Source organism: Cebus imitator, unplaced genomic scaffold (assembly GCF_001604975.1).
Source record: "Cebus imitator isolate Cc_AM_T3 unplaced genomic scaffold, Cebus_imitator-1.0 Scaffold79, whole genome shotgun sequence".
Classification (NCBI taxonomy): domain Eukaryota; kingdom Metazoa; phylum Chordata; class Mammalia; order Primates; family Cebidae; genus Cebus; species Cebus imitator.
In genome coordinates this window covers 4728047-4750243 of record NW_016107394.1, presented here as the reverse complement: position 1 = coordinate 4750243, position 22197 = coordinate 4728047, and the positions used below count along the sequence as shown (strand labels likewise).

The 22197-nt window shown below is 41.5% G+C and overlaps 1 protein-coding gene across 1 annotated transcript in view; it reads left to right on the top strand.

The window, feature by feature from the left end:
* XRRA1 (X-ray radiation resistance associated 1) overlaps positions 1-22197 on the top strand; it is a 108346-nt gene that overhangs the window by 3469 nt on the left and 82680 nt on the right. Inside the window, exons 2-6 of the mRNA XM_017532993.2 lie at positions 584-651; positions 6055-6152; positions 10923-11107; positions 14105-14176; positions 21841-21913. Coding sequence (XP_017388482.1) covers positions 6059-6152; positions 10923-11107; positions 14105-14176; positions 21841-21913 — 424 coding nt within the window. The 5' untranslated portion in view covers positions 584-651; positions 6055-6058. The remainder of the gene's footprint in view (positions 1-583; positions 652-6054; positions 6153-10922; positions 11108-14104; positions 14177-21840; positions 21914-22197) is intronic.

The following is a 22197-nucleotide window of genomic DNA, read 5'->3' as shown; positions in this document are numbered from 1 at the left end:
GGGGTTTCACCATGTTGACCAGGATGGTCTCGATCTCTTGACCTCGTGATCCACCCGCCTTGGCCTCCCAAAGTGCTGGGATTACAGGCTTGAGCCACCGCGCCCGGCCTCACCTGATATTCCTAATAGGGGACTGGAATTTCTACAGTTGCATCCAGGTCTGTGTGCCTCCTACAAACTTGAGTGTGAGTCATCTTTTGTGTTTTATGCATGGCAAATACTTTTCCCAGACTGTGACTTATCTTTCAACTTTGTGCTATTTTTATCTGGCAGAAATTAATTTTGTGTAAATAATCATGTAAACAATCCCTTCCTTTCAGATATGTGCTTCATGTGTCTTATTTAAGCACTCCAGCCATACTCCATTATCATAATTACATTCTCCTATACCACCTTTCCATGTATGTCTTGTCTTTATCTCCATCTCTGTATCTATATCTATTTCTTGAATCTTTAGTTTTATGGGCAAGGACTAAAGGCAAGACAAATTTTGGAGCAGAAGGCTCAAGTAGAATATAATTAATGAGAAAGTTCAAGAGCTCTGAATAGCACACTAAAAAGGAATATAAAATTTATTTTACAGGCAAAGAAACAAGTGAAGAAACAAAAAAAAAAGGAAGCCAAGGGGCCATTCTCAAAGTCAAAGATCAAGTAAGTACTCTGCCAACCTGAAGCCAGGTCACCATATTCTGTAAGTTACTGAAGGCTTTTCCAACAGCCATCATATCTAACATTTTCCAGCCAGCAATTTACTCATTCATTCCTTCATTCACCTCTCTAGCAGATGTGTGTGATTGGTCTTGTGCAAGAGAGTTCCTGAAAGACATATTGACTGAATATAAATTTGTCCCCATCCATCCATCATCTATCTATTAATCTTCCCAACGTATTTTTAGTGAGTTGTGGGCTCTGTGCTACATTCTGGGATTACATAGGTGAATAACGTAATTATAGGCCCCACAGCAGGTGAGAAGTTGATGAGGGGAGCAAACAACTATAATAAAGTGGTAAGTACTATCCTAGGCAAAGTATGGAATGTTGTAGGAACACATAAGAAGAGCCTCCAATGTTTTGCAGGGAAGATCAGGGATCAGAAAACTCATAGTGCCCTGTGTTGGACCAAAGGAGGTACCAGCATTCATTCATTTATTCCACAAATATTTATGGAATCTGTTATATGCCAGATGATTTGTTAGGAATAAATTGATGACTGCCATTGATACTGCCCTTTCTTAGGAAGTTTTAGAGTCTAACTGAGGGTGTGTGTGTGTGTGTGTGTGTGTGTGTGTGTGTGTCTGTGTGTGTGTCTGTATATATATATATCTTTGTCCCAGGAGTGCCATCATATCCTTCACTTGGCTCTATTAAATGCTTCCTATGAGCTAAGTCCCAAGGGTGGAAGAGAAACAGTGAATTTGATGTGTTTCCAGACTTGCATATTCATAGTCCATTGAAGGCACTCCTCCATGATCATTGATAATCTTATGAGGTCAAGCCATGAAAGGAATACTGATGAAATACTTCACAGCTTAGCAAATGCTGCAGTTATTTTCACTGGCAGGTTCAGTGAAGGCTTTGTGGAAGTGTTGGCATCTGGGTGGAGTCTAGAAAGATGCTTTTTTTCTATCCACTCTATCCATTGTTACCTGATTTATTTCTTACTGCAATTCTTGGAGGCACAGAATTTTTATCCTCATTTTACATGTGATAAATCTGAGGCACAAAGAGGTAAAGTTATTTGCCTATTGTCACTCAGCTTGATAGTAGAAACTAGAGTCAAATTTAAAAATTGTTGCCTCTCCTATTACACCATTCTATATTCATAGAATATTTGTCACTACCAGGAAACCTTCTCCTGGGACATCTCAATCCCAGCTTTCCACACTACTCTTTTTTTTCCCTGAACTCTTCCCAGACCCTTCATACTGTGATCTCATCTCACATACCTTGTGTGACCTCCCTTCCCCTGGCCAGCAGCTTGCGGGTTCCCCAATCTCTGCTACCTCAAATTGCATGAAGCTGTCTCAACGCATATTTGGAAATGGCTAGATCCCTTTAAAGACAAATTTTAAGAGCTCAGAGTTAAAGAAACTTAATCTTTGAGGTGGTCTTGGAGCTGAATTATAAAGGCTGAGATCAACCAGGTGAACAAGGTGAAGAAGGGTATTTTAGGCTGAAGGAACACCAGGAACAGAGGCAGGGAGGACTACGTGTGAATGATATGTTTTGGGAGTGGAAAATGACACCGTGGGCCTGAACTAACTGGAGAACTGTGGGTAGAACTAACTGGAGCTGGAAAGGTTAGGACATAGGACTCCAAGGACTTTCAAGATCAGGCTTAGGCATCTGGCCTTCATGTTTAGTGGGAACCCAGTCAGAAAACTTTTGCAGTATTCTAAGTTGGAGATGTTGAATGATTTAATGAAAGCAGTAGAGATGGAGAAAAGTAGACCATTGGAACAGTATTTCCAAGCTGAAATTGTCATGACTCAGTGACCCGTTAGATGTATGGGATAAGAAAAGAGGAGCTGGGTCTAGTATGTTTAGGTTGCATTGGTGGTGCTGTGCATTTTCATAACATACATTTCCTTGAAATGTATGGAAATGAATGAAATTTCAAGGAAATGTATGCTATTGAATTTGAAAATCCCAGTAGTGGGAGTTTGTTTTATTGAATGGGACTTACTGTTTAAATTTCCACACCATGAAAATAGAAGATCAGGTTGGGTATGTTGGCTCATGCCTGTCGTCACAGTACTTTGGGAGGCCAAGGCAGGCAGATGGCTTGTGTCCAGGAGTTTGAGACCAGTCTGGGCAATATGATGAAACCCTGTCCCTACAAAAAAGACAAAAATTAGCCAGGCATGGTGGCATGTGCCTGTAGTCCCAGCTACTCAGGAGACTGAGGTGGGAGGATTGTTTGAGCCTAGGAGGTTGAGGCTATAATCAGCCGTGATTGTGCCACTGTACTCCAGCCTGGGTGACAAAAGTGAGATGCTGTGTCAAAAAAAAAAAAAAAAAAAAAAAAAAAAAAAAAAAAAAAATAAAAAAAAAAAAAAAATCAGAAAAAACAAATGTAGCCTGGAGTTGAATCTGGTTCTCAGGTGTTTGGTTTGGCCTGCATATTGTTTTAAAATGGCAAATTAGTTGCCGACACTCAAATAATTAGAAGATTTCATGTATACGGCAGACTTTCCTTGAAAATAATGTGAAGATCTGGCAATAATGACTTAGATTTCTATATGGCAGCAACTGGTGAGAGCTAATTGCTGCCCCTATGAGCATGTGCTCTCGCTCATGCTCTCTGTCTCTCCCTCTCTCTCTCTCTCTCTCTCTCTCACACACACACACACACACACACACACACACACCCTCCTTCTAATCTCTTCTCACATCCAGCTTTCTTCACTCACATGGCCTGCCCAACTCCTGTAACCATTTGTGTTTGCAAGTCCTGGCTAAAATGTAGGTTTTTGCAAGATTTGATATCAGACTGTGGCAAAGAATCTGTGAATGACAAATAGTATGTGCAGTTGTAATTAGGGCTATCCATTCCTTTGAGGAAGAATTTTTGTGCCTGTCTCTCTGAAGAAAATAATAATTTGATGAAGAAAAGACTGAGTCATACCTGAGAGTCAAAACTATGTTCTCTTTCCAACTTTTGTTCATGTACATGCATGCACAGGTACACACACACACACACACACACACACCCCTAAAGAATTTCTGACTCGCTATAAGATGATATTGGAATCCCTAGGAGTCACTCCATAGCAGATAGAAAATGAAAGGTTATTGCTTTTGTGCTCTTTTTATTCTCTAGGTATTAGGGAAATGGAATACTCAGGATATTTGAAATCTCTCCCCGATAACAACTGTCCCTGAGGGAGCCTGGCCTCCCTCACCCTCAGTGAAGGAACCCCACCCTTGGGTGCTGGGTGCCCTTCTTCCTGCCTCCTCAGGGATGCCTCTGTGGGTCTGCCCATCTTTCTCCTGCATTGTCAGCCTTTCCTCCCCTGCTGGCTCCTTCTTCTCAGTCTATAGATGTAGTCAAGCCTTTCTCATCCTGTTAATAGCAGAGTAATGGAAAATGAGCAGCATGAGTTAGCCATTTGCCAGATACTAAGTTCTGTCACAAGCATTTTCTCTTGCAGTCATCAAAACAGACCTATGAAGTAGGTGTACTTATTGTCTACATTTCACAGAGGAAAAAGCTGAGGCATAGAAAAGTAACTTGCTCAAGGCTACACAGCTAGTAAGTGGCATAGCTAGGATCTGAACCCATGCAGTAAGCTTCCAAAATTTGTTCTCTGTAGTGACTCTGTCTACCAATGCTGGGACTAGGGTGGGGGCCAAGTGCTGACACTGCATTTGCACAACCCTGAGAGAGAGCACATGCCCCTGTAGGTGTTCCTCAGGCACCTTGCTCACCATCCCCAGCACTGGTTCTGATATTCACCCATCTCTTGACTTTACCTTCTTTCTCACTGCTGTCTTGTTTTTTTCCCCCCTTTCACAATCAATCTTCTTGAAAAACTTGCTTATATTCACTTATTGCATTCCCTCACCTTCCATTCACTCTTTCATACATAAAGTCTGACTTTGACTCCACCTTTCTTCTAAAACTGATCTCCTACTTGCTCATGGCCTATTTTCAGTCCTCACCTTGCCTGACTTCCCTGCCTCTTTCATATAGTTATCTCTTTCCTTGGCTTACCTGGCAGCGTGTCCACCCCCCAGTTCTCCTACTTCTCTAAAATTATTTTCTGAATCCTCCAGGGGACTGTCCTCCTTTGTCCACCCCTTTTTTTTTTAAATATGGGGTTTCTCTCTGTCACCCAGGCTGGAATGCAGTGGCATGATCACAGCTCACTGCAGCCTGGACATCCTGAGCTCGAGCAATCCTCCCATTTTAGCCTCCCAAGTAGCTGGGACCATAGGCGTATACCACCATGCTGGCTAATTCTTTAATTTTTTTGTAGAGACAGGGTCTCACTGTGTTGCCTAGGCTATGTCCACACATTAAATGCTAATACTTCTAATTGGTCTTGCTGCTCTTTTTCTTTTCTCTCCCTCCCTTTCTCATTCCCTTTTTCTGTCCATCTTTCTTTTTTTAAATCTTTAGTTTATTAACATGAACTCTCATCAGCTCATCCCTGGGTTGCTGCAATACTCCCCTAACTGCAATCCTAGTTGCCACTAGGTGCCACTTTCACCTAGTGCTATTTTTGTCAGATCTCTCTTTCTAAAGCACTGCTTGGATTATGGCTCTGTCCAGCTCAGAAATTATCCATGGTTCTCAGTCACCTACAAGATGAAGCCTGAGCTCCTAGCCTGGTGCCACAAGCCCTTCAGGAGCCTGGTGCCACAAGCCCTTCGTGTCCAGCCTTACTGTTCAAGACTCCCAAACACACATCCTTCTCCTTCTTGGGTCACATTGTTTCTTTACTGTGCACAACTGTGCCTTCCTGTGGCCCTTGCTGTTTGGAACATTTATCCTTCTCTCTATCAGAAAACTCAATTCATCCCTCAAATACTATTTATCCAGCTTAAGTCTCATTATTTGTACACTATTTTCTCTAAAATGTGAGCCCCTTTTTCTTTGAACTCTGTTAAAGAAAACATCTAGCACAGAGTTAATATGTATCAGGCACCATCTTTCTCACTTGACATTCTTATTTGTCTTTTAAGGTAGGTGTTATTACCCCCATTTTACAGGTGAAGAAACTGAAGTTCAGAGGAGTAGAGTAACTTGCCCAGGAAAGACAGAGTCCGGATTCAAACCAAGTCTGTTTGAACCTAGAAATAACATTCTTTCTAGGGTACCATCAGGTTAGGATTGATTTGAACTGAAAACCCAGGGTCTTGTCTCCCTTTTCATATAAACAGCCAACCCATTTCTGAAGCAAGGGCAGTGCGGCTTTCAGGGTGTCAAAGGCAGGGTGTGTGCAGGGTGTGGTGGTCCTGGTGGGCTCCTGAGCTGCACTGGAGCAAGAGCACTCTGCTGTGCCTTTTCACTCTTCTGCTTCATTGCTTTCCTTGCCTGGCTCTCAGGGAGATGGCCTCCTCAGGAATCTACAAGCTGGATGATGGGAAACCTTACCTCAACAACTGCTTTCCAGCCAGAAATCTGCTTCGCATGCCGGAGGAAGGTCAGGTAACTTCTCACATTGATACCTTTCCTCACACCAAGCTCCTGCTTTAGACTGTCTCACATCAACTTATTCTCCAAACCCTTCACAACTGTCCACTGCTCTACCCAGTCCTTTCCCCTCAGTCCCAGCAGCCTCTGTGGGACTTCTAAAGTGCACATGTAACCATAGCACCCCTTCTGTTCCGTGACTTTTCATTGCTAACCCCTTTACCTGGCATTCTGTGTCATTCTGAGTTTAACTTGCTCTTATCCCCTGCAACAACCTATTTCTTTATTTATGCTCTATTCTGTGGTGCTCTCTTTTCACATAGCTTTGTTATTTGCCCTGAATGTTCCAGCTCTCACCCTTGTTAGCCAAACTCTTCCCATCCCACAAATCCCAGCTTTTCTCCTACTTCTTCCAATAAACCATGTCTGACTACCCTAGTCCTCAGGGCTTATCCTCTCGTGAGCTCTCTTCTGGTCTGTATTTCTTACTTGATGAGTGATCATAGTCTGCCAAATCAAATGGCTTAAACTCAACTCTGCTAGGTAGATTTTCAAATATTTATCTAGTTAAAAACTCCCCTGGAGCAAGGAATTGTCATAATACTGAGCAGACCCCTATAGGTAGAGTGCTAAGAATGGGTGCTCTGGATTGGATTTGTTGCTTTGAAAGGGTAGGACAAAGGAGAAGCATACCTTGTTTACTCCAGATGTTGTAACTTGTTGGTCACTCTGTATATGGAATATTGGAAGAACCTTCTCTTCCTGCCTGTCCTCTCCGCTTTTCTAGAGTGATTTTATTTTTCTCATAGAGACTTTCCCTGGCCACCTACCTGTTAGACACCTTCAGATGGAGCTATCAGTGTGAACTCATAGTTTCTCTCTTCCTCTCTCTCTCTCTCTCTCTCTCTCTCTCTCTCTCACTCTGTCTCACACAGACACATGTAGATGGATAGATACAGAAATAAATATAGTTGTGTGTATCTATATGGATTAGTGTATGTATGATTATTTCCTAGTCCAGTGACAACAATGGCACCTCAGCAGCAAAAAGCATACCTGGCATTTAGATCTTGGTTTCTAAATACCATTCTCCAATGAAAAGAGCATGGGCTTCTTGGAGAAATAGTTGTTTGCAGGACTAGGGCGGTAAAAATACAAGTTGAGTTGGAATATCTTGTGGTGCCAGAAGTATAGAAGTGCTCAGGAAAATAATGGGGAAATGCTGAAAGGACACAAATGACTTGAAGGTGCTCCCAATCACCAAAGCTGGGACAGTTTGAACAATTAAATAAATGGTGGAATTGGGTTGTAGACCATAGAATAAATAAATATTCATGAGTCTACTAATAGAAATAAATATTTGAATATGTAAATATATGAGGGAAACAAAATAGCTTTTGTTTTTTGAGATAGAGTCTTTCTCTGTTGCCCAGGCTGGAGTGCAGCGGCACAATCTCGGCTCACTACAACCTTTGCCTCCGAGGTTCAAGTGATTCTCCTGCCCCAGCCTCCTGAGTAGCTGGGATTACAGGGAACTGCAACCATGCCCAGCTAATTTTTGTATTTTTTATAGAGACGTGGTTTCACTATGTTGGCCAGGCTGGTCTCAAACTCCTGACCTCAAGTGATCTGCCTGCCTCAGCCTCCCAAAGTGCTGGGATTACAGGTGTGAGTCACTACTCCTGGCCAGCTCTTTCTTATAGTTGAATTCCAACTAGAAAATGTAGAAGGAATGAGGGAAATAGAAAGTCACTGTTCAAACACTGCAATAATAATTTTTGTAGGTAAGAACTGTTATAGGATGTTGCATTAGAGTTCTTCAGAGAAACAGAGCTGGCAGAAGATAAACAGGACTAGTAGGAGATAGACAGGTAGGTAGGTAGACATTTTTTTTTCCAAGGAATTGGCTTTATGTAATTGTAGGGGATTGCAAGCTGAAATTTGTAGGGCAAGCTGGCAGGCTGGAAACCCCTGGGGAGGAGCTGTAGCTGTAGCGTTGATGCAAAATTTCTTCTTCTAGGAAACCCGTTTTGCTCCTAATGTCTTTCAATTCATTGGGTGAGGGCCACCCACATTATCAAGGATAGTCTCTTTTACTTAACATCAACTGATTGTAAATACTAATTACATCTACAAAATACCATCACAGCGACACCTAGATCAGTGTTTGATTGAATAACTGCATGTTATAGCTTAGCAAGGTTGATGCATAAAATTAACCATCACAGATACTAGAATAACTGGTTAAAAGTGTGATGAGAAACAGGATATTTGCATAATCTCAAAATATGTTTATTAATTACAAAGGAAAATACAGTAACTTCTCAGTAGAGAAACCAGGCAGACACCACCTTAACCAAGTGATCAAAATTAATATCACCAGTAGTAAGGGATATTGCCATCATGATCCTCCTGGTCTGATAAGCTGAGAAAGGCAAGCATCACCTCTGTGGACATTTTGGCAAGGTGAAAAGCCTTAATCTAATGGGAAAGCATTAAAAAAATTCAGTTTGAGGCATAGTTTTATAAAATAATTGACCAGTACTCTAAAAATATTAAAGTTACACAAGAAAAAGAAAGGCTGAGGAACTGTCAAAGATTAGAAGAAACTAATGAAATATGACAGCTAATGCAGTGTGACCTCCCAGATTGGATCCAGGAACAGAAAGAGGATATGAGTGAGAAAACTGACAAAATGGAAAAAAAGAGATGCACATTAATAACTAATATTGTACCAATGTTAATATCTTGGTTTCAATAATTGTATTATGGTTATAAAAGATGATAACATGAAGGAAGCTATGTGATGGCTACATGGGAGCTCTGTGTACTATTTTTGCAACTTTTCTGGAAGTCTAAAATTATCTCAGAATGAAAAATTATGAAAAAAAAACCCCAACTCCCCATGGATTTCCTCCATGCTAAAACCCAAGCTCCTTATTCTGGTTCTCTGGACCTTTTGTGATCTGACTCTGCTGATCTTTTCAGCCTCATCTCACTCTGTCGCCAGGCTGGAATACAGTGGGACAATCTCAGCTCACTGCAACCTCTGCCCCCTGGTTCAAGCGATTCTCCTGCCTCAGCCTCCCAAGTAGCTGTGACTACAGGCGTGCGCCACCATCCCCAGCCAATTTTTTTTTTTTTTTTTTTTTTTTTTTTAGTGGAGACAGGGTTTCACCAAGTTGGCCAGGATGGTCTTGATCTCTTGACCTTGTGATCCACCTGCCTCAGCCTCCCAAAGTGCTGGGATTACAGGCGTGAGCTAGCTAGCTGGCTAGCCTCATCTCTTTTCTCTCCTGTTGATCTCCTGACACAGTTGAAGCCTTTCTTTCTGGCCATGTTGGGGGTTTTGGCAGCAACTCAGACTGAGGTCCCTGGGAGTTAGGGATATGAAGATAGGGTAAAGTAGAAGCAAAGTCCATGCCCCAGATCGGGCAGCCTTGGGAAATGGGGTACCTGGAGTATTATGCCCAGAATGGAAATGGGAAATGGCCCATATGAGATATGGCAGGAACTGCATCTAAGAAGCACGACTGGCAGCAGTGGTCTGTAAGCCAGGACAAACCCCTGAGGCAGGGATAGTGGGCTTCCTCAGAAGACAGCCAGTGGTTAGAGGCACAAAGCTGGTTCCTACAGCACCCTTTATATTATTATTATATATCGTATATAAGATATAAGATATTGTATATTATTATGACTCCTTTGAGTTAGGGCTTCCTTTTTATTCAATCTCATACTCCCAGTTCCCAGCATAAAACAGATGCTCAGAAAAGATTGGAATGGATAACTGTGTGGGCAGGGGCTATAGGACAGAGTTCATTCAGCCATTTGTTCAACAACGGTCACAATGTGGTAATCTCTGTGCAGGCCTTGGGAATACTGAGATGCATGAGTCAGATAAAGTCCCTGCTTTTATGAAGCTTCCACTCTGGAGAGGAAGACTGACAATGAATAAGTGAACAAATAATTACAGATTGCAATGAATACCATGCACTAGATAAACTGCTGGTGCAAGAGAGAACAAAGTCCAAAATATGTTAATGATTTTTGTTAGGTGGGCTTACTAGTAAACCTGATACTCTTTTTGCGTATATACATTTTAAAATTCTTTCTACAGTGGACATTGATTATTAGTTGTTGTTTTTTTTTTAATGCCAACTGTCCTACATTTTCTTATTCCGAGTTTTTAATACCATATTTTCTGTGTACTGATAGAGGTCTGGGAAGATGGAACCCATTGAGTTGAGGTCACAGCTCGTAAATGGCTGATCCGGGATTAGAACTCTGGTCTATTGACTCCAAAGCCTGTACTTTTACATTATATGAGGTAACAACTCTTATTGAGTTGTTTTGGCTTTACTCAAGAGATGACCAATAGGAGAGTAACTGGCATGCATGAGAAAGAGCGATCAGCTCTACTGAGAGGCAAAAGGGAAGACCACAGAACAGGAAATACTTGATCTTAGTTTTTGAAGTAATAATAGAGTTTGGAGATAAACATGTCAAGGAAGGAGTTGAGCAAGTCATTCCACCTCTTTTTGTCTAAGCCTTTCCATCTATAAAATAGTGATGGTAACATGTTTTTCATTGGGTTTGAAGGCCAATTAAATGACATAGATAGGTAGACATCTTCCCTACCCCCAGCTGTAGTACAGTATCTGGTACACATTAGGTAATCAGAAGCTATTTTTGGTTTTAGTGTTATAAACCAATAGTCTGTAATTGCACTCATTGTAGTTTTGGAGTTTTCCCCTTTTCACTGTTCTAATTTTCTCAACAGGCCGAGGACACTGGTTAGTGGCTCGGAAAGGTAACGTCGAGAAGAAGCCCAAGGTTTTGGTTGGAGCACGGGCTAAACACCAGGAAAGCCCGAAGGTGACTTCTTTTGAGTTCAGGGGGAAGAAAGCATCTCGGCAGGGAAATCAGGTGGACCTTCCTGGACGTATCCTGGACCAGGCTTTTCTGGTGCGAGTAAATGCATCCTGGAGTGGCTGGCACATGAGTCAGGGTGGGAAGGGGGTGGGGAAGGATTTGCCCTGCTCTGGCACAACTACCCCCAATCTACTTCAAGCTATTGGCAAATTGAATACAGCCAGGATAATGAAGGAACCCAAAAGTTTCTTGACACATAAAGCCTTCTTGACATCTACCTAGTAAGATAGGTATTGTCATCCCTTTTGTATTGTTGTCATTGGGCAGATGGGAAAACTGAGTCTCCAAGAGGTAATTTGCCTTGGCTGAGGTTCCACAGCTCGTAAATGGCTGATCCAGGATTAGAACTCTGGTCTATTGACTCCAAAGCCTGTACTTTTACATTATATGAGGTAACAACTCTTATTGAGTTGGAGAGGCAAAGGAGCAGGTCAGGGGAAACAGTCAATTGGAAATTGCATTCCAGCACCTGGTAGGGTTAAGAGATTCCTGCTCTGCTCTTTGGGGCAATTTCTACAGGATTGAATGGGATTGGGGAAGTCCTGCTCTCCCCCAGCCTTTGTTCTTTGACTTTAGTGTCTGGCTGAAAACCAGTGAAGCTGACCGGATATTACTTAGTGCCTGGGGCAGACTTTACAAAGAGGACTGGGGTGACTGTATTGGAGACCAGCCAGGTAGTTTCACATCTGTTCTGTGCAATGCCTCAGTGGCTTTGCTAGGAAGGACGCATTCTGTAAATCAATATTAATGTGCAGTCCGGTTCTCATAGCTCCCTAAGAACTCTCTAGTTGCCTACTTTGTTTCCAGGTTGTGCTATGGTTCCCAAGAGATGGGTGTCTGCATAGAACAGAGGTTGAAAGAGAACTTCGTTGGTTTCATTGCACCTCAAGTGGGTAGTATAAGCTTTTTGCAGTCCTGTGGAATCAGTTTCATTATTATGTCCACTTCTCATTGAGAATGAGGAGGACTGAAACAACAATACTGAGGAGAGGCAGAAACACTTTCCATAGTGGCCTTTTTCCCCCACTTGTTTCCACATACATATGCATTCCCACATTCAGTAAATACAGCTTGTTACCCGTTTTGCCACTGTGGGAGGCAGGAGCAAAAAGGATGTTTTTCAGAGTCATGGGGTATCCACTCTGCCTATTGGATAGTTCCACTTGAATGTTTCATTGGCAGTTCATATTGAATGACAGCACCAGTGCTTCCACTCCAAATCCCAAAACAGAGCTCTTTTCCAAGTATCTACTTTACTGTCTCTGGTGGCACTACTATCTATCCAGTCCCCGAGCCAGTACTTGAAGTTATCCTTGACATTTGCCTCTCCCTCACTGTCCCCACCCAAACTTTTACCAAGTCCCCATACTTTTACTAAATAGTTGTCAAACCTGTCTTCTCATCTCGACTGCCGTGACCCTCATCTGGGCCACCATCATCTCTTATTGGACTAATTCAGAAACTTTCTATCTATTATGAACCAATTAGGATGCTTTTATTTCATATAAAAAGAAGCCAGAGGCATTGTTTAGGGTAGATTAATTTACTGGCTTAATGACATCTTGCAAGATGTGTTCTTTCTTTCACTGTGCCATCCTGCATGTCACCTCGTCCTCTTGAGTTGATTGCCTTCATGATCTTGAGATGGCTGCAGCAATTCTGGCCATCACATGCAGAGGATAGCACCCTGAAATAGAGAAGGGATTGTCACTGTCTAATGTCTTTTTAGAAGTAAGAAAATGCTTTCCAAAACTGGTCCCCCTCCACAACCACAAGTAGCCAGTATCTCATTATCCAGATCTGTATCACATGCCCAAACAGTCATGAGTTAGGGGAATGGAACCTGCATGTAAGTTTACACAGATCAAGACTTATTCCTTGGAGCTCTGGCTTAAGAACATTCTATTTGGAGAAATGTGAATACCATTAGTGTTTTTTTTAACAAGGAAGGGGTAGTGGTTATTGAGAAAGTAATTAACCAATCTGGTACATTGGTCTTTCCTCTTCCTCTCCTGTCTTCTCATCTACATGATATACTCTGATATGTCTATATGTATCAGACATTACAATTTTTATAGAATTACCATCAGCCCCCTGCTAAAAATCTCTGGCAGCTTTCTATTTGTTGTAGGATAATATTCACACTCCTTTACAGAGCCAGCGTGGACTCATAAGATCTAATGGCCGCCTCACTAACCTTATCTTATTTTTCATCCTCAAAAGCACCTTGCTTTTCCTGCCTTGGTAGACTTCATAATCCCTACTACCCACTTTCATGAGACCTATTTAGTCTTAAGTCTCTGAAATATTACTTCTTCAAGTATTTCCTCATTTAGACTGAGGTTAGGACCTTCTGTTATGTCTCTCATAGCATCTTGAATTTCTCCTTTAAAATATTTATCACATTTATAAATATATACTCGCTACTTGGCTTCCCATGACACTGTACACTCTATGAGGTTATAGAATGTCTCTGCTTTTTCTTCATTGTCTTCCCAATGCCTTTCAGTGCCTAAACATAGTAAGTACCATAAATAAATGATTAACAAAAAAGGAATGAGGTTTGATTAAACCAAAATAGAAGCTCCAAAGCTAAGATTTACCTCTAACTTTTAAATTATGTGAGGTGACATATGGTAGTCAAAGAGCATAGAGTTTAGTGATTACAGATTTAGATTAGTAAGATCTGTCACTAACTGTGGTACCTTTGGAAAGGCACATTACCTCTCTTAACCTTGTTTTTCTCATCAAAAAGGGGAGATAATCTTACTTATGTCAAAGGGTTTAGTTAGGATTAGAAGAAAGTTTGTTAATGTATTTAGCAAAGCATGTGGCCCAATGCAGTGTTTGGTGAATATTTGGTGAATGAATGGATGAATCATGAATGAATGAATGAATGAATGAACGGAAAAACAAGCAAACAAATAATGACAAATATATAAGATTGCCCAACAAGAGAAGGCTGAACAATAATAGATTAATTAAACTTTGCAGGGCCCTTAAGAGCCAACTTTTTGTATTATGTTCCAGCTGAAGCACCACTGTGTGAGGAAGCCATCAGATCTGTGCACCATTAATGTGAGTGGCCTGAAGTTCTCCAAGGTGAGGCCAGCCAACAAAGATGTGATTGGGGTGAGCCAGACTTGAGGTGGCACACCTGGCTGTTCTGGTTTGTCTCTTGTACTTCCAGAGTCCCTAGAGACTGGAAATCTGGTCATGTAGAAGGAGGGAGAGGAGGGTCAGGCAAGGATTTATTGGGTAGAAACAATACTCAGACACAAACTTTTGCTATAAATTTCATATTGCCCTTGTCCCATTTGATGTGAATTAAGGAAAAGTGCCTTATGAAACTGGTTTTGAATTTTCTGTGTAATTTTGTTGGTACATAATTCATTGTGTAACACTGAGTTTCCATTACAAGAGCCAAAAGAGACATTTTTCAAGTTTCAATGCCAGGAATTGTAATGGTTCTCCCAAGAAGCTGGTTTGTTCCTAACTTGCAGGTACTGTGACTCATGCAATGAATCATGTTTCTTTCTTTGTGTTGACTTATAGGAAGCTTGGAGCCATATTTGTGACCCATCACTAGCCAGTGTATATACAGGATATTATAACATACATCTTTGGCATATAGGCTTTCATGGCATACCAAGATAGATTACTTGTATAAACCATAGAGTAGGGGCCCTAAGCCACAGGATGGCCAAGTTAGTGGTAGAGCAGACTGCTCCTTTAACAGGGTTCTGCTTCACTTCATTTAGCACTCATATTTTCAGACTTGAGTTACATAGGGACAGGTTAGCCATAGAAATACATTCATCTTGTGGCTGAGAGGCCCTCCATTCTAGGCCAGCACATGGTCCCTAGAGATTATAGTATATAGTTCACATATAATTGTGAGACAAAGTGGTAGAGGAAGATTTCAGATATCTCTATCAATTCAGCTTTTGAGGGCTACAACATGGCTGGCCAAAGCTCAGTCCCCTCATTGGATACTGTCTATTCTTTCACGTATTCACGCACCTGCTCACCAAATATTACTGTGGCCTGATATGGCTCTGTGCTGCTTACTGGAGGACACGGAGGTGGCTCAGACACTGCCTACCTTCTAGAGTATATAGTCCAGTAGGGAGGGAGGAGGCTGGGCTTAGATGGATATGGAGATAGACATGACTAGCTAATGCAGTCAATGAGGGAAACACGAGAGTGCTGAATATGACCCCAGAGGACAGTCCCCTGACTCAGCCTTACATTCAGAAAACACACTCTGAAGAGTGTGGTTGAGACGTTGACCACCAGCTGTGGAGGTCTGGCCTGAAGACCTTGACTCGAAGACAGATGAATAAATGCACTCTCACACCATTACCGTAATTCAAGTGGGCTAGGGATGGTCATCAGCTGCTTTCAGAGGACAAAATGCAGCCAATCGACCAAGACTCCCTCTCCATGGTTACAATACTCAGTAAAAGGTTTTATAACAGAGGTTCTAAGTCAACACACTTCTGGATAATTAACATGGTTTAAAGAGTGGTTATACAAATGATAAAAGCTTTAGGTTCCAAGCCCAGAGTAAACACTATTAACAGGTCATTCCCCTTTGATCTCCCCCTGAGAGGACCATCCAGCACAAAGTTTACATTCGTTAACAAAGTGGAGGAAAAGGGATGTGGGGTAAACAAAGTGGAAAAGCCTCATATCATCCCTGTCTTCTCCCTAACTTAATGGACCTGCCACCTTCGGCCTGTCCCAGTAAAACCTTTTGGCCTTCCAAAAGGTTTGAGACTAATCTATAACTTTTCCTAATATTTCTTTAATATTTTGCCTGCCACCCTGAGTAAGTCTCAACATTTCCCCCTTCTTCTTCAACAATATCAGGCTTTGTTGTCTGCCAGCCACTGATTCGTTTAGCTATGGAACTATCAGGTGAGACGGTCCTTTCTTTAATTACAGCTTTGCATGCTAGGATTAACAAATAACAAGACAACTATGAGTTCAATTAGCAACAGTCTTTTCCCATTAAAGAGCAACTCCCAGGCGTGGGGGTTTAACCAGGAGAGATAATTTTGCACACCTTTCCATCATTTTGGCCAGATATTTATAAAAGCAGGTGTTTGTACTGACTCAGTAATAGATGCCACTGCAACTCTGGCTGTAGCCAGGATGACTAGGGCTGAGACTATAAAAACCGTAAGTGTAACTAAATTTTTTGTGTTTGACCTGTAGTGTTACTTGGCATTTCAGTTTACTGTATGCCATTACTGAGGAACTTCACTGGAGGTATGTTAATCTCTTTTAGTTAAGCGGTTGCATTGTTAGAAGCTGTGAAGGGTGTGTTAGTTTAAGTTACAGGGCAGAAAAATGTAGATTAAAAGATGAGCTTGATAGAGTGTAGCAAGTACAGGTTGCAGGCAGAGTGAAAGAATAAAAAATAAACCCTAAGCTGGATTTGCTTAGCCTTTTGCATTGTCCTCTTCAGCATTCGTCAGGTGTGGTCCGGGGCTTGTGTGGTTTGAGAAAGCTGCATTGTTTTGCAGGGTCTCTTTTAGGCTGGCTTAAGTTTTTCGTCTTTCATCCTTTGATGAGGATGCAGTTTCTTGGCTGGTACTGGTACACTGGAAATTCTAGGAGTTGTGCCCATGCTAAGAGACTTTTTATAATCTTCGTAAAAGAGCAGGTTAGTGCTTTAAGAAAAACTTGTTGTGCTTAATGTCCAGTTCACAGAAAAACTGGATACTTCAACTTTTAACTAATATGTTTACACAGAGAATTTTTTTTACAGCTGTTTTAAAACTTAAACTTTCAAAACAAAATTTATACAACCAATTTGCATAAATTTTCTTCTATAACATTTTTTACAACTTTCAGACATGCGTTAACTTTTTTTTTATAACCTTCCTCACTAAAGGTGCAGTCTTAGAAGTTTCTTAATATTTCTTTCTTTACTTCTTACTTTCTTTTGTCCTACTTTCTGTTCCTCTTTCTCTTTGCCTTCCTTACCTCTTTCTCTTTTTGACTTTGTTTTTTTACACTATCTCTTTCCTTAAAGGAATTTTGATGATATCAGGGCTATAACTTAGCAATTGACTATATAATTCATTAACATGGAAAGCTGAAATTGGTAACATGAAGTTTAAAAGGAAATTAGAAAGCACCTTTCGAAGCAGAGATTTAAAGAATATACTTTAACCTTGTGTTTAAAGCCACAGGCAGAATAGCTTAAATCTTGCAGTTGAGTTTTCAGGCTGACCAAATTTATGGACTTTAAACTGGAAAACCGTTTTGAAAACGGGGACTTAATGGCTGAGCAAAGACTATCTCTCATCAGTCTTTCATGCATATGTTTTCACCACACTCACATACAATTTACTTTCTGAGAATGGGCACAACTTTTTTACTTCTTAATTCAACAAATATTTAATTTGGCTTAAAGTTTTCCTTTAAAGCATAATGTGGTGTTTTACATGCTTAGCTTTTAATTGCTTTTCGACTAATTTGTGGGCCTTTTATAGCTGATTGAAATTTATTTAAATTTACAAAATTAAGGGTAAATAAGGCTTGTGCTAGTGTTGCCTTTTAAGATAGAAGATAGGTTTTGCAACTTATCAGTAAATCAGGCAATTCTTTTCTACTGAGGAGCAAGGCTCTATGGCTGGCTTTTAATTGCTCCTTACTAATTCGTGGGCTAGCTGTAATTTTTCTCCTTTCAGAGGTTACTGTTTTACTTAAGTTAGATTTTAAAAGAGCTACGTTAAAAGTAAGGTTGGAGGGCCGGGCGCGGTGGCTCACGCCTGTAATCCCAGCACTTTGGGAGGCCGAGGCAGGTAGATCACGAGGTCAACAGATCGAGAGCATCCTGGTCAACATGGTGAAACCCCGTCTCTACTAAAAATACAAAAAATGAGCTGGGCATGGTGGCGGGGGCCTGTAATCCCGGCTACTCAGGAGGCTGAGGCAGGAGAATTGCCTGAACCCAGGAGGCGGAGGTTGCAGTGAGCCGAGATCGCGCCATTGCACTCCAGCCTGGGTAACAAGAGCGAAACTCCGTCTCAAAAAAAAAAAAAAAAAAAAAAAAGTAAGGCTGGAATAACAACAGTGGCTAATATCAGAAAAAGGTTTTACAAATCCTTAAATTTTACTTAAACCTTAGCAGAGAATTATAATTTGGGATGCTGCTTGTATATAAAGAACAGATGGAATTTCACTGTGAGACACCTGCAGAGAGGAGCAGCAGCAGTGGCAGCAGCACTGGTCCCTGGACGGCAGCCATGCTGGTCCCGCCCAGGTGCTGCATGCTGCCTTCTGCTTGTACTACTCACTCCCCCTTCCCAGGCAGAGTTTCCCTGCTGGAGCCGTTTTTCCCTTTTTTTCCTTTCACTTGGTGGTGCGGCTCTGGCCTGTAATGCCGTTTTCTTATCTTTTTATCAACATACACCTGATTGCCTTGCTGATTATTAATTACTGGGCAGGCTAAGGTTTCCTTCTGTAATGCTGCTTGCTTAAGACAAGTTCGTACAGCTGTAGCGTTTCCCGTGTTTTATTTCCTATTCATTGGCTGCCTTTGCGCATGATTTCTCCCCACTTGGAGCTTTACCTCCAGTGTGCTCTTTACCAAGAACTGCAGGCCTTGGGAAACAGCAGTTTGAATTACGTCCTGTACTTTTATCTGCTGAGCTGATAACTGCTGTCCTATGATGAATCGCTAGCCTGAAACAATGCCTCCCCGAGCTTGGCAATCTCCAGTGGGTACCAATGACTTACTACTTGACCTGACCACACAGTCCTCTTTTTTCCAGTTCTCGGGAGGTCTGTCATTTCTTCTTCACAGTGCTTGTCACATTGGTTCACTCTATGTTCGAGCACCTGCTGTGATGGGTATCACGTCAGGGTCACCACCTGAGATGACCAGGTGGCTGCGGAGATCTGGCCTGCAGACCCTGATTCAACAACAGTGGAATAAATGCATTCTCACACCATTACAGTGATTCAAGTGGGCTAGGGATGGTCGTCAGCTGCTTTCAGAGGGTGAAATGCAGCCAATCGACCAAGACTCCCTTTCCATGGTTATATTTGTTCAGTAAAAGATTTTGCAACAGAAGTTCTAAGTCAGCACACTTCTGGATAATTAATATGGTTAGAAGAGCGGTTATACGAATGATAAAAGCTTTAGGTTCCAGGCCCAGAGTAAACACTGTTAACAGGTGATTCCCCTTTGATCTCCCCCAGAGGGCCATCCAGCACAAGGTTTACATGGGTAAACAGAGTAGAGGAAAAGGGATGTGGGGTAAACAGACAAAGTGGGAAAGCCTCTTATCATCCCTGTCTTCTCCCTAACTTAATGGACCTGCCACCTTTGGCCTGTCCCAATAAAACCTTTAAGCCCTCCAAAAGGTTTGAGACTAATCTATAATTTTTCCTAATATTTAATATTTTGCCAGCCACCCTGAGTGAATCTCAACAGGTGGTAGCTTAGCTGAGACCCACAGGATGAGTGAATTCTTGCTAGCTTTGTGGTTAAATCATAAAGGAAAATGTTTATGAAATTTAGTAAAATTTAAAATATCTATCTAACAAAAGTTAGCATAAACAAAGGTAAAAGGTAAGCTGAGACTGGGAGAAGATATTAGCAAGTAATATAACCAAAAAGTATTAGGATCCAGAATATGTCAAGAGCTCCTACAAAACAAGAAAAAAGAGAAACCCAGTAGAAAAGTGGACAGCAGATAAATATGTTAGTATACAGAAGAGGAACTCGAAAGGCCAATAAATACAGGAAAAGATATTCAGCTTCATAAGTAAGCAGGAAAATGCAGAGCCATTTTACAATAATCAGACTGGAAAAAATTAAAGTTTTATAATGCCAATTGCAAGGCTTTAAAGAAATAGGACTTCTTGTACACTGCAGGTAGGACTGTAAACTGTTTTAACTACTTTGGAGAACAATGTGGTACCATCTCACAAAGCTGTGTATTCCCCACAGCTTGATAGGAGTATGTCATTAAAGAAACTCTTATGATAAGGAGATATGTATGAGAATATTAATTACACCATTGTTCATAATAATATTTGGAAACAGACTAAATGGGAATGAATAAACTTGTCATATATTCGAACAATGGAATACTATACAGGAATTAAAATGGTTGAACTAGGACCAGGCCTGGTGGCTCATGCCTGTAATCCTAGCATTTTTGGGAGGCCAAGATAGGCAAATCACTTGAGGTCAAGAGTTCGAGACCAGCTTGACCAACATGGTGAAACACTGTCTCTACTAAAATACAAAAATTAGCCAGGCATGGTGGTGGGCACCTGTAATCCCCCCTACTCAGGAGGCTGTGGCAGGAGAATCACTTGAACCCAGGAGGTAGAGGTTGCAGTGAGCCAAGTTTGCACTACTGCACTCCAGCCTGGGTGACAGAGCAAGACTTTGTCTCCCAAAAAAAAACAGTCAAACTAGAACTACATCTGTTGACATAAGTAAATTTTAAAAGCTGCATATGCTGGGCGTGGTGGCTCACGCCTGTTATCCCAGCACTTTGGGAGGCCAACGTGGGTGGATCACGAGGTCAGGAGTTCAAGACCAGCAGCCTGGCCAATGTGGTGAAACTCCATCTGTACTAAAAAGACAAAAATTAGCTAGGTGTGGTGGTACACACCTGTAATCTCAGCTGCTCAGGGTGCGGAGGCAGGAGAATGGCTTGAACCAGGGAGGTGGAGGTTGCAGTGAGCTGAGATCATGCCACTGCATTCCGGCCTGGGTGACAGAGCAAGACTCTGTCTCAAAAAAAAATAAAATAAAGCTGCATGTATTGATACATAAATCAATATGCATCAATTTACCTCACTGTTTTTGAGGTAAATTTCAAAAACAGTGTTGAGTGAAAAGGCATGTTGTAGAATGAGATCTACAATACTATTGCATTTAATGTGAAGTTTTACTACATGTATCTAGCATTTATATAGTTGATAGATACACACATACACACACATACACAAATATATATAATACAAGCCTTAAAAAGGTATGGGAGGTGGGTGCAGTGGCTCATGCTTGTAATCCTAGCACTTTGGGAGGCTGAGGCGTGTGGATTGTTTGAGCCTGGGAGTTTGAGACTAGCCTGGGCATCATGGCAAAACCCCGTCTCAGCTGAAAATACAAAAAATTAGCTAGCGAGGCTTGGTGGCATGTGCTTGCAGTCCTAGCTACCCAAGAGGCTGAGGTGGGAGGATCACCTGAGCTCAGGAAGTAGAGGCTGCAGTGAGCCAAGATTGTGCCACTGCACTCCAGTCTGGGCAATGGTAATGAGACCCTTTCTCGAAAAAAAAACAAAAAAACAAACCAACCCCAACATTACCAAGTATGGGAATGATAGTCACCAATTTAGGATAGCTGTTATGGGATTAGGGAGGGATACATGAAGGGGAGTGATAATGGTGGTGGTTCACCGTATATAATATTTTCCTTCTTTAAGGAAATTTATTTAAAGCAAAGACAGCAAAATATTCAGTTGTATTAAATACATACATCTGGATAGTGGTTATTTGGGTCTTCAGAATGTCATTCAGTATGCTTTTCTGTACATTTGAAATATAGTGGAAAAAAGGCAGGAAAACCCTTGTAGCCCTCAACAAGTGGCTGCTCTTATGCTAAGGATGCCCCTTTTTCCTTTAGGTCTTTGTTCCTTCTGACAGTGGCTTTGAGCTTCAGCAAGTCTTCTAGGCAGGGAATTAATCTTTTTTTTTTTTTTCTCTGAAATGCTTTCCTACAGGCTAAGGAAGACGACTTCAAGCATTTTCATTCTGTGGTTTATATCAATGCCTCAGAAAACTTGCTGCCTCTGGGTAAGCTTTTTCTTTCTTGAAAGCTATCTTCCTCTTGTTAGCCAGCACAGCCATTCACATGTGTTAGGATTTGTCTGTCCATCCATGATTGGCCACACATCTGTTTTTTAGAGAGCAATAGGCTGGGTGCTGAAGAGCACAAAGACCTTGATTCTAGCCCCACTCTGGCGCTCCTACTTAGAACGTTTTTCTGTGATCTGCTACTTCTCTATCTGTCAGTGGGGATAATTCCCTTCTTTTTTTCCTCCCCTTGCAGGATACCTTGCAGGCTCATATGAGATGGT